The sequence below is a fragment of the Mobula birostris genome, chromosome 28 (genome assembly GCF_030028105.1).
Source record: "Mobula birostris isolate sMobBir1 chromosome 28, sMobBir1.hap1, whole genome shotgun sequence".
Lineage (NCBI taxonomy): Eukaryota > Metazoa > Chordata > Chondrichthyes > Myliobatiformes > Myliobatidae > Mobula > Mobula birostris.
This window is the reverse complement of record NC_092397.1, coordinates 40848329-40860386: the sequence shown is the minus strand read 5'-3', so window position 1 is coordinate 40860386 and position 12058 is coordinate 40848329. Positions and strand designations below refer to the sequence as shown.

General features: G+C 47.9%; 1 protein-coding gene across 1 annotated transcript in view; it reads left to right on the top strand.

Annotated features, from left to right (window-relative positions):
- Positions 1-12058, top strand: part of LOC140188982 (pyruvate carboxylase, mitochondrial-like) — a 1128593-nt gene that overhangs the window by 165580 nt on the left and 950955 nt on the right. The window contains 1 exon segment of the mRNA XM_072245643.1: positions 2406-2524. Coding sequence (XP_072101744.1) covers positions 2406-2524 — 119 coding nt within the window.

Genomic DNA, 12058 nt, shown 5'->3' with positions numbered 1-12058 from the left:
AGAAAGAAGATGAGAAGTCAGAGTTAGAAGGTGGGAGAGGGGAGGGAGAAACACAAGGTGAAAGGTGAAACTGGGAGGGGGAGGGGGTGAAGTAAAGAGCTGGGAAGTTGATTGGGGAAAGGAATACTGGGCTGGAGAAGAGGGAGCCTGATAGGAGAGGACAGAAGGCCAGGGAAGAAAGAAAAGGGGGGAGGAGCACCAGAGGGAGATAGTGGTCAGGTAAGGAGATAAGGTGAGAGAGGGAGAAGGGAATGGTGAAGTGAGGCATTACCGGAAGTTCGAGATATCGATGTTCACGCTATCAGGTTGGATGCTACGCAGACGGAACGGAAGATGTTGCTCCTCCAACCTGAGTGTGGCCTCATCATGACAGTAGAGGAGGCCACGGACTGACATGTCAGAATGGGAATGGGAAGTGGAATTAAAATGGGTCCCACTTTTTGTGGCAGACAGAGCATAGGTGCTCAGCAAAATGGTCTCCCAATTTATGTCGAGCCTCACCAGTATACAGGAGGCCACACTGGGAGCACCGGACACAGTAAGTGACCCCAACAGGCTCACAGGTGAAGTGTCGCCTCACCTAGAAGGACTGTTTAGGGCCCTGAATGATAGTGAGGAGGGAGTGTAAGGGCAGGTGTTGCACTTGATCTGCTTGCAAGGGTAAGTTCCAGTGGGGAGGGACGATTGGATAGGGGAGTTGTGTAGGGAGCGATCCCTGCGGAAAGCTGAAAGTGGGGGGGGGGGGGAGAGCGAAAGATGTGCTTTGTGGTAGCATTCTGTCGGAGGAGGCCGAAGATACGGAGAATTATGTGCTGGATGCGGAGGCTGGTGGGGTGGTAGGTGAGGACAAGAAGAACCCTATCCCTGGCGGGGTGGCGGGAGGATGGGGTGAGGACAGACCTGTGCGAAATGGAACGCTGGAAATCCAAGGATGCGGTTGAGGGTAGTGTTGATGGTGGAGGACATCTCCTTCTTCGTCCTGGTAAGAGAAATCTCATCCTAAGGGCAGATGTGGTGGAGATGGAGGAATTGAGAGAAGGGGATGACATTTTTACAAGTAACAGGGTGGCAAAAGCTATAGTTCAGGTAGCTGTGAGAGTCTGTGGGTTTATAACAGACATCAGTTGATAAGCTGTCACCAGTGATAGAGACAGAGACTGAGGAAGGAGAGGGAGGTATCGGAAATGGACCAGGGTGGAAGTTGGAGGCAAAGCTGATGTCGATGAGCAGGGCATGGGTGCTATGCACTCATTGATGTAGTGTCAGAAAAGTGAGGGAGTGACACTAGTGCAGGCTTGGAACACAGACTGTTGCACATAGCCAACAAAAAGGCAGGCATAGCTGAGACCCATGCGAGTACGCAAAGCTACGCCTTTTGTCTGTAGTAAGTGGGAGGAGCTAAAGGAGAAATCATTGAGAGTGTGTGTGTCTGTGTGTGTGTGCCTATGTGTGTCTGGAGGTGTTCTATGGCCAGTGCAGTCTCAAAGGGGTTTCACTTGCATGTATTTCTGTAGGGCTGGTAATAGGGAGAGGTAGACCTTCCTGGGGTGAAAATTTCTTCCCTTAGGGTTGGGGAACTGAAGCACAGCCAATAACAGTGGTGCAATATTTATGGAAAATAGTACAGTTGATGTTTTGGGCCGAGACCCTTCAGCAGCTCTTCTCCATGGAGAAGAGTAAACAGTCAAAGTTTTGAGTCAAGTCCTTTCTCTCAGCCTGAAAAGTCAACTGTTCACTCTGTTCCATAGATGCTGCCTGGCCTGCTGAGTTCCTCCAGCATTTTCTGTGTGTATATGTATAGAAACTTTTAAATGGGATCAGCTAACAGCAGAAGTTACTTGCAATCAGGTCTTGGACTGAGGAGAGAGGGATATTTGCGTTTGGGTCTTGGACCGAGGAGAGAGAGATATTTGCGATTGGGTCTTGGACTGAGGAGAGAGGGGTATTTGCGATTGGGTCTTGGACCGAGGAGAGAGAGATATTTGCGATTGGGTCTTGGACCGAGGAGAGAGGGATATTTGAGATTGGGTCTTGGACCGAGGAGAGAAATATTTGTGATTGGATCTTGGACTGAGGAGAGAGGGGTATTTGAGATTGGGTCTTGGACCAAGGAGAGAGGGATATTTGCTGTTGCATCTTGGACTGAGGAGAGAGAGATATTTGAGATTGGGTCTTGGACTAAGGAGGGAGGGATATTTGTGGTTGGGTCTCGGACTGAGGAGAGAGGGGTATTTGAGATTAGGTCTTGGACTGAGAGGAGAGGGGGATATTTGCGGTTGGGATTTGGATGTGTAGTGGGTTTGTAGGAGTGTGCAGATTGGCACCAAATGACCTGCTCTCACAGTACTGCAGTACTAACCTGCTCTGACCTGCAGTAAATTCACTCCTTGTGTTTCCTTCTCCAGGTGGGCTATGAAAATGCCGGCACGGTGGAATTTCTAATCGATAAGCACGGCAAGCACTTTTTCATCGAGGTCAACTCCAGGCTTCAAGTAGAGCACACTGTTACTGAAGAAATTACTGAGTAAGTGGTTCATTGCTAATTAATGATAATGGCTAACTCTGCAAGCATTTTAGATGGAGTTAATGAGGTGATTGTATCGCCACGAGCCACTTGAGGAAATAGATTCTGTGATCACAGTGCAGGAACATGAACGTAATCAACTACAGCTTATTTCTCCTGGGAGAGCCCCACATGTTCCATCACTACTCAAGCGTTTTGCTTTTCCTTGCAAATTTCTTCTTTTTAAGAATTGAATGTTTGGCTGTAGCAGTAAGACAAAAACACAGAAGCAGGAGTTTATTTTCTTGCTTAGGTGCTAAACATTTAATTATATATTGTGATTCTTTCTGCCCCCCCCCCCCACTTTCTGTTGTCTGATAAGTGAACACAGCCACACTCTTCCACAGGTGATAAACGGAGCTGTCTGTTTGATAGCTTCTGTGTGTGTGCTTGTTCTGATTTATTAAGCAGCTTGTACAAATTTGCAAATTAGTCTGTGTGTGTGTCAAGAAATGTGTTAATTTCTGCAACCGATGAATTACTCACCTTAAACAGTTTACCCCTCAGTCTCAGCAGCATGCTTGCCATTTCTTTGAAGTGTATCCGTGGTGACAGAAGCTGGAATTGTGCAGCTGGAAAGTTAGCTGGACGATTAGTGGAAGCGTTCGAGATTAGAGAGGCGTAAGGAAGGAGGAGGCAATCAACAATGCCGATTGTTGTAGAGAATCTGCCTACACAAGAATTAAAGACAACAGAACTGTGTTGTGGTTGGGAAAGTGTTTATTTACAGTGCTGTGCAAAAGTCTCAGGCTCGGTGCCTAGGCCTGTGGCTATACTTCCCAGATTCTGCATTTGATTTGTTTTCCTCATGCCACTCTTCATCCTTTCCCTCGTTATTTCTGATCTCTGAACTCTTGTCCCTGATCTTTACACCAGATGGAACAGAACATTATAACATCATCAAGGCCATTTTTGCTTTTATATACAGTACTGTGCTAATTCAGTAGCTAAGACTTTTGCACAGTAGTGTAGTAATTTTATGTATTGTACTGTACTCTGCCACACAAAAAATACCCGAATTTCATGACATACGTGAGTGATGATAAACCTGATTCTGATATGGGTCTCTATTGTGGACTGAGAATGGGAAGGAGGCAGGGAGATTCAACTTTATTGTCATTGTGCCGAGTACAGATACAAAGCCAATGAAATGCATTTAGCATCTGACCAGAAATGCAAACAGTAGTATTATTTACAAAATAACTGCGAATAAAAAAAGTGCTACAGCACACACATATAAAAGTATTGAGACAGTACAATATGGATGCAATACTGCTTAGCGCTGTGATGAGAGATTCAGCAGTGTCACAACCTCAGGGAAGAAGCTCTTCCTGTGCCTGCTGGTGTGGGAGCGGAGGCTCCTGTAGCGCCTACCAGATGGGAGGAGAGTAAAAAGTCCGTGGTTAGGGTGAGATGCATCCCTGATAATGCTTTTTGCCCTGCCCAGGCAGCGTTTACGGTATATGTTCTCAATGGTGGGCAATTGGGTGCTGATAATCCGCTGGGCAGTTTTCACCACACGCTGGCATGCTTTGCAGTCTGATACGGGACAATTGCCATACCACACTGAGTTGCAGTTGGTGAGTACGCTCTCAATGGTACAGCGGTAAAAGTCCGTCAGTATCCTGGGACTTTATATCAGTATCGTGAGCTTTCAATAAACCAATTGTTTGGAATCAAATGACCTTGCCTGGTGTCTCAGGGCTGGGTGTGTCTGTACCCACCCCTGACACTCCTTCTCTGCCACCTGTCCCACACCCCTCCCACGGTGCTCCACCCTCTCCATCCCCAACATCTTTTGCTCCTGCCAGATTTACAAACTCCCTGTCTGCTCCACGTTGGCAAATACAGTACTGTGCAAATGTCTTAGGCATCCTGGTAATATATATGAGCCTGAAAGTTTTGCACAGGACTGTATTTACTTATTTGATGTAGAGATACAGTGTGGAGCAAGCTCGTTCAGCCCAACAAGCCAGAAACCCACCGACTTAACCCCAGCATAATCACTGGACAATTTTCAATGACCAACCGGTGCGTCTTTGTGGTGTGAGAGGATACCCACGCGCTCGCAGGGAGAATCTCCACAGTCGGTGCCGGAATTGATTCCGAATTTCATGTGGGAGGAGACATGAAAGGCCCTTCTGATGAAGGGTCTTGGCCTGAAGGTCAACTGTTTACTCGTTTCCATAGATGCTGCCTGACCTGCTGAGTTCCTCAGGCATTTTGTGTGTGTTACTTGGAATTCCAGCATCTGCAGATTTTCTCTTGTTTGTCACGTACAGACTTGCTGGATTTGGTCTTTAAGTTTAGTACCTGGATCTCAGAAGTGGGAGCCACACCCTCACCACCTCCTGTGGAATGATTTCAACTACTCTGGCTTGAAATTGGTCTCTTCATTCCAGGATGAAAGCGTTCTTAGATTCAGGTGACTGGTGCAAGGCTGGCAACTGAAGCCGGGGCCTTGGATACCAATGTTCCCAAAAGCTGCAGCCGGGAATCACATTAACCACGGCTTGCAGCCGTCAGGACTTCTCGAGTTGCTGTGGGCCAGACGGAATGCCGGGGCAGCTAGAGTTAGGTGCATTCCCCTGTCCTCGCCGTTGCTGGACTGGCGCCCAACACGAGGAGAGTGGTTTGGCACGGCCTTTCAGCACTGTTGGCATTGTTTGCAATGAGTTGATTTTAGCAAGAAGGAATTGATTACATTTTAAATATTTATTTGCAATTCGATTTTATCATGCTTTCGCTTCTGAGCCATAAGTTTTCAGTTTGACTGGTAAGCAAAGGATGGAGAGCTGTTGACCCGTTGCTTGTCTATCTCCTAGTAAACTAGATAACCAGGAGCTGGTTAACTGAAGTTCCGTCAGATGATCCAGACAAAGTGGTAGCTGAGAATATAAATCTGAGGGTTCTGAGAAAGCATGGCGTATACAGTGCTCACTATCTGCGAAGTGGAGGAGTGAGAGACTTGGCTGAGGAAACCGCAATGGCGACATTTTATACTTAGATGATTAAATAAAAAATAGTTCTGGCTTTTGCTTTGTCAGAGGTTATTGCAGACCTCTGTAGTGCCCAACCCTGCACTCAGTGTCAGTAAGAGCAAAGAATTGATTGTGGACTTCAGCAAAGGGAGGTCGAGGGAACACACTTCAGTGCTCATTGCGGGGGTCAGAAATGGAAAGGGTGAGCAGCTTCAGGTTCCTGGGCATCAACATCTCTGAGGGTCTATCCTGGGCGCAACGTATTGATGCCAATCAAAGAACGCATGACAGTTCTATATTTCATCAGGGGTTTGAGGAGATACGGAACATCAGAATCTGAATCAGGTTTATTATCACCGGCATTTGTTAACTTAGCAGCTGCAGGACAGTATATGATAACATAAAAATGAATAATAATAATATATATTAAATAGTTAAATAGTGCAAAAACAGGAATAATATTAAGAAAAAGCAGTGAGGATTCAATGGGACAGGAGGTCCGGGAAGAAAGACAAGGTGCGGGGGGGGGGGAACCCAGAGGATAGGTAAGGGGTATATTCAGAGGGACAGAGGGAGAAAAAGGAGAGTGAGAGAAAGAATGTGTGTATAAAAATAAGTAACAGATGGGGTACGAGGGGGAGGTGGGGCATTAGCGGAAGTTAGAGAAGCCGATGTTCATGCCATCAGGTTGGAGGCTACCCAGACGGAATATAAGGTGTTGTTCCTCCAACCTGAGTGTGGCTTCATCTTTAGAGTAGAGGAGGCCGTGGATAGACATGTCAGAATGGGAATGGGATGTGGAATTAAAATGTGTGGCCACTGGGAGATGCTGCTTTCTCTGGCGAACAGAGCGTAGATGTTCAGCAAAGCGGTCTCCCAGTCTGCGTCGGGTCTCGCCAATATATAAAAGGCCACATTGGGAGCACCGGACGCAGTATATCACCCCAGCCAACTCATAGGTGAAGTGTTACCTCACCTGGAAGGACTGTTTGGGGCCCTGAATGGTGGTAAGGGAAGAAGTGTAAGGGCATGTGTAGCACTTGTTCCGCTTACACGGATAAGTGCCAGGAGGGAGATCAGTGGGGAGGGATGGGGGGGACGAATGGACAAGGGAGTTGCGTAGGGAGCGATCCCTGTGGAATGCAGAGCGGGGGGGGAGGGAAAGATGTGCTTAGTGGTGGGATCCCGTTGGAGGTGGCGGAAGTTACAGAGAATAATATGTTGGACCCGGAGGCTGGTGGGGTGGTAGGTGAAGACCAGGAGAACCCTATTCCTAGTGGGGTGGCGGGAGGATGGAGTGAGAGCAGATGTACGTGAAATGGGGGAGATGCATTTAAGAGCAGAGTTGATAGTGGAGGAAGGGAAGCCCCTTTCTTTAAAAAAGGAAGACATCTCCCTCGTCCTAGCATGAAAAGCCTTATCCTGAGAGCAGATGCGGCGGAGACGTAGGAATTGCGAGAAGGGGATGGCGTTTTTGCAAGAGACAGGGTGAGAAGAGGAATAGTCCAGATAGCTGTGAGAGTCAGTAGGCTTATAGTAGACATCAGTGGTTAAGCTGCCTCCAGAGACAGAGACAGAAAGATCTAGAAAGGGGAGGGAGGTGTCGGAAATGGACCAGGTAAACTTGAGGGCAGGGTGAAAGTTGGAGGCAAAGTTAATAAAGTCAACGAGCTCTGCATGCGTGCAGGAAGCAGCGCCAATGCAGTCGTCGATGTAGCAAAGGAAAAGTGGGGGACAGATACCAGAATAGGCCCGGAACATAGATTGTTCCACAAAGCCAACAAAAAGGCAGGCATAGCTAGGACCCATACGGGTGCCCATAGCTACACCTTTAGTTTGGAGGAAGTGGGAGGAGCCAAAGGAGAAATTATTAAGAGTAAGGACTAATTCCGCTAGACGGAGCAGAGTGGTGGTAGAGGGGAACTGATTAGGTCTGGAATCCAAAAAGAAGCGTAGAGCTTTGAGACCTTCCTGATGGGGGATGGAAGTATATAAGGACTGGACATCCATGGTGAAAATAAAGCGGTAGGGGCCAGGGAACTTAAAATCATCGAAAAGTTTAAGAGCGTGAGAAGTGTCACGAACATAGGTCGGAAGGGATTGAACAAGGGGGGATAAAACCGTGTCAAGGTATGCAGAAACGAGTTTAGTGGGGCAGGAGCAAGCTGAGACAATAGGTCGGCCAGGACAGGCAGGTTTGTGGATCTTGGGTAGAAGGTAGAAAAGGGAAGTGCGAGGTGTGGGAACTATAAGGTTGATAGCAGTGGATGGGAGATCCCCTGAGCAGATAAAGTCAGTGATGGTGTAGGAGACAATGGCCTGGTGCTCCTTAGTGGGGTCATGATCAAGGGGTAAATAAGAGGAGGTATCTGCGAGTTGTCACTGTGCCTCGGCAAGGTAGAGGTCAGTACGCCAGAATACAACAGCAACCCCCTTATCGGCGGGTTTAATAATAAGGTTAGGATTAGTGCGGAGGGAGTGGAGAGCACAGCGTTCCGAAGGAGTGAGGTTGGAATGGGGACAAGGTGCGGTGAAGTCGAGACGGTTGATGTCCCATCGGCAGTTAGTGATAAAGAGATCCAGAGCAGGCAGAAGACCAGAGCGGGGTGTCCATGAAGAAGAGGAGGGTTGAAGACGGGAGAAGGGGTCATCGGTAGGGGTGGAAGAGTCCTTACCGAAGAAGTAAGCTCGGAGACGGAGACGGCGGAAGAAAAGTTCCGCATCATGGGGAACACTTTTGCCAATCACCTGTCCGGCTCTTGGCTCCATCCCTCCCCCCTCCTGTCTTCTCCTATCATTTTGGATCTCCCCCTCCCCCTCCAACTTTCAAATCCCTTACTCACTCTTCCTTCAGTTAGTCCTGACGAAGGGTCTCGGCCTGAAACGTCGACTGTACCTCTTCCTACAGATGCTGCCTGGCCTGCTGCGTTCACCAGCAACTTTGATGTGTGTTGCTTGAATTTCCAGCATCTGCAGAATTCCTGTTGTTAGTGAGGATTCAATGTCCATTTAGAAATTGGATGGTGGAGGGGAAGGAAATGTTCCTGAATCGTTGGGTGTGTGTCTTCAGGCTCCTGGACCTCCTCCCTGATAATAACAATGAGAAAGGGGCATGTTCTGGGTGAGGGGGTCCTTAATAATGGACGCTGCCTTTATGAGGCACTGCTCTTTGAAGATGTCCTGGATACTACGGAGGCCAGTCCCCAAGATGGAGCTGACTAATTTTACAATTATCTGCAGCTTCTTTCGGTCCTGTGCAGTAGCCCCCTATACCAGACAGTGATGCAGCCTGTCAGAATGCTGTCCATGGAATATCTATAGAAGTTTTCAAGTGTTTTAGGTGAGAAACCAAATCTCTTCAAATTCCTGATGAAATATAGCCACTGTCTTGCCTTCTTTATGGCTGCATCGATATTTGGGACCAGGTTAGATCCTCAGAGATCTTGACATCCAGTAGCTTGAAACTGCTCACTCTCTCCACTTCTGATCCCTCCATGAGGATTGGTTTGTGTTCCCTTGTCTTACCCTTCCTGAAGTCCCCAGCAGTTCTTTGGTCTTACTGACGTTGAGTGCCAGGTTGTTACTGCAACACTACTCAACTAGCTGGTATATCTCACTCCTGTATGCCCTCTCACGTCCATCTGAGATTCTACCAGCATCAGCAGATTTGTAGGTGGTATTTGAGCTATGCCTAGCCACACAGTAATGGGTATAGAGAGAGTAGAGCAGTGGGCTAAGCACACAGCCCTGCGGTGTGCCAGTGTTGATTGTCAGCGCGGAGGAGATATTATCATCAATCCACACAGATTGTGGTCTTCTGGTTAGGAAGTTGAGGGTCTAATTGCAGAGGGAGGTACAGAGGCTCAGGTTCTGTAACTTATTGATCAGGACTGTAGGAATGATGCTGTTAAACACTGAGCTGTAGTCAATGAACAGCACCCTGACACAGGTGTTTGTGTTGTCCAGGTGATCTAAGGCCGTGTGAAGAGCCATTGAGATTGCATCTGTTGTAGGCCTTTTGTGGCGATAGGCAAATTGCAGTGTGTCCAGGTCCTTGCTGAGGCAGCAGTAGATTCTAGCCAAGACCAACCCCTGAAAGCAAAGGAGTTTCACCAAACGCACTCACAAATTTCTGTAGATGTACAGTGGAGAGCATTCTGACTGGTTGCATCACCGTCGGCTGTGGAGGCTTCAATGCCCAGGAGGCTGTAGAGGGTGCAAGACACAACCAGCTTCATCACAGACACAAGCCTCCCCACTTTCAAAAGGCATTGCCTTCAAAGGCAGCAGCCATCATGAAGGCTCCTCTCCATTCAGGACATACCCTCTTCTCATTATTACCATTAGAGAGATGCTACACAAAGCTGAAGACCCACACTCAGAATTTTAGGAACGTCTCTTCCTCTCGGCCATCAGATTTCTAAACGGTCCATGAACATAAACTCACTATCCCTTTTCTGGACTGTTTATTAATTTTATTCCAACTTGTCGTAATATTTATGTCTTGCACGTAGTGCTGCCACAAAACAAGTGTAATGCCACGTGTCAGTGACAGAACACCTGATCCTGCACCACGTGGGAACTCCACGATGCTCTCCATGTCCCGGGCAGCCGTGGGCGCAATAAGTGTCTTTAGCCGAAGGAACGTTAGCCGCCGCTGACCAGGCAGCCATCTGTCCATCCGCCGCTGAGGATGAGTGTACTGATTAACAGGGGTGCCCATCCCGCAGCTCCAGAGAGTGAGTGTGGTTATCAGGCACAGGATCAGAGTTAGGCCATTCAGCCCATCGAGTCTGCTCCACCGTTCCATCACAGCTGATTTACTATCCCTCTCAACCCCATTTTCCCGCCTTCTCCCTGTAACCATTGATGCCCTGATTACTCAAGAACCTATCAACCACCACATCAGATCCCTTTTAATTCTTCCCCCGCCCCCCACTTTAAAGCTATGCCCTTTGGTTCTAAACACCGCTACCCTGGGGAAAAAGATGGTGACCATCCCTCTTGTCAAAAGTCCAATGTCACCATATACAGCCCTGAGATTCATTTTCTTGCGGGCATTCACAATAAATCTGTGACAGAAAGACCGCACGAAGTTGGGGTTCAACCAGAGTGCAAAAGACTGTTGGTATGTACAAAGCAAGAAAACAAGCAATAAATTCAGTGAACGTGAGATGAAGTACACTTACCCTTGTACACCTGCTGGTGAGAATATTGGGCCTTGTCCGTTGCCTGACCTGTTTCAGTCCCACCTTTTTGAAGAACCAGTTCCCAGTAACCCAGCCAACTGAAGCTCCCCCCCTCTTTTTCCTCAACTCCTCACTCAGCACTGTTCTCCAACCTCCGCACTCAAAGGTGGGCGCCACTCAGAATTCCCTGCTTCCCAAATGGTCTCCTGATTCCTGAAAAACTACCTGTGGGACCTCTGTCTTTTGCTAAGCTATTGATACCACAATATCTGGTTTGTGACTGAACCTTGGAGGCAGTGGACTATTCTGGGAGGCAGTGGGCTATTCTGGGACCATGCTGGAGGAACTCAGGAGGCCAGGTAGCACCTGTGGAAGAGTGCACTCGACCTTCTGGGGCAAGACCCTTCGGCAGCAACTAAATACTTTTGTTGACCATACGCTTCCTGGCAACAATCACTGCAAGTAAAAGTCTGCAACTTCCCTTTGGACTTGGAGGCAATTTGACATGGCAGAAAAGAGGCGAGGCGAGGTGGCGGACCCATCACCAAGAGCATGAAAGATTGGGCAACAGGCCGAGGGGTCCAGGCCCCAGACGCAACGGGAAATGATGTGCAGATGGAGACTTACAGGCCACATTGAGGTGGTGAAGTCTGGCGTATCCAAGCAGCAGAACTCGTTGTTCGGACGGAGAGTTCAGAGCTGGGCCAGACTGAAAAGGTCAAGGTGTCAAGGCGAGGCGAGGTTGGATCACTGCTTACTCGTCTCTGACGAACTATGGGACTCTCTTCAGAAACAAGAGAGAATCTGCAGATGCTGGAAATCCAAGCAATACACACAAAATGCTGGAGGAACTCAGCACTTGTGTGTTTTACGGGATTCTCTTGTGGACTTCAGTTTAGAAACGCTATTTGGCTTGCGGTTACTGTTTGTGTGATTTCTTTTTCAGTACACATTGGGTGTTCGGCGGTCTTTCTTATGGGTTATTTTATTCTTTTATTTTTTATTGGTTCCCTTTTCATGGGCCTGCTGTGGTTTTTATTCTCTGCACATTGGGTGTTAGGCAGTCTTCTATTTATATAGCCCCTGCTATGGGTGAATAGCCCCACTGCCTTGTGGACAGCCTCAGGAGAAACAAAGGCACCCAGAGTGCAGCCCATATATTGTTTTCTGGCTGCCAGTTAGGAGAGGAACCTCACGGTTGTATAATGCATACACACTTTGATAATAAATTTACTTGGAACTCTACAGATGCCAAGGAGAAGACTATAAATCTGTATCACTCTCCTGATACAACTCACTGAGCCATATGTTATGCCTTTGGAATT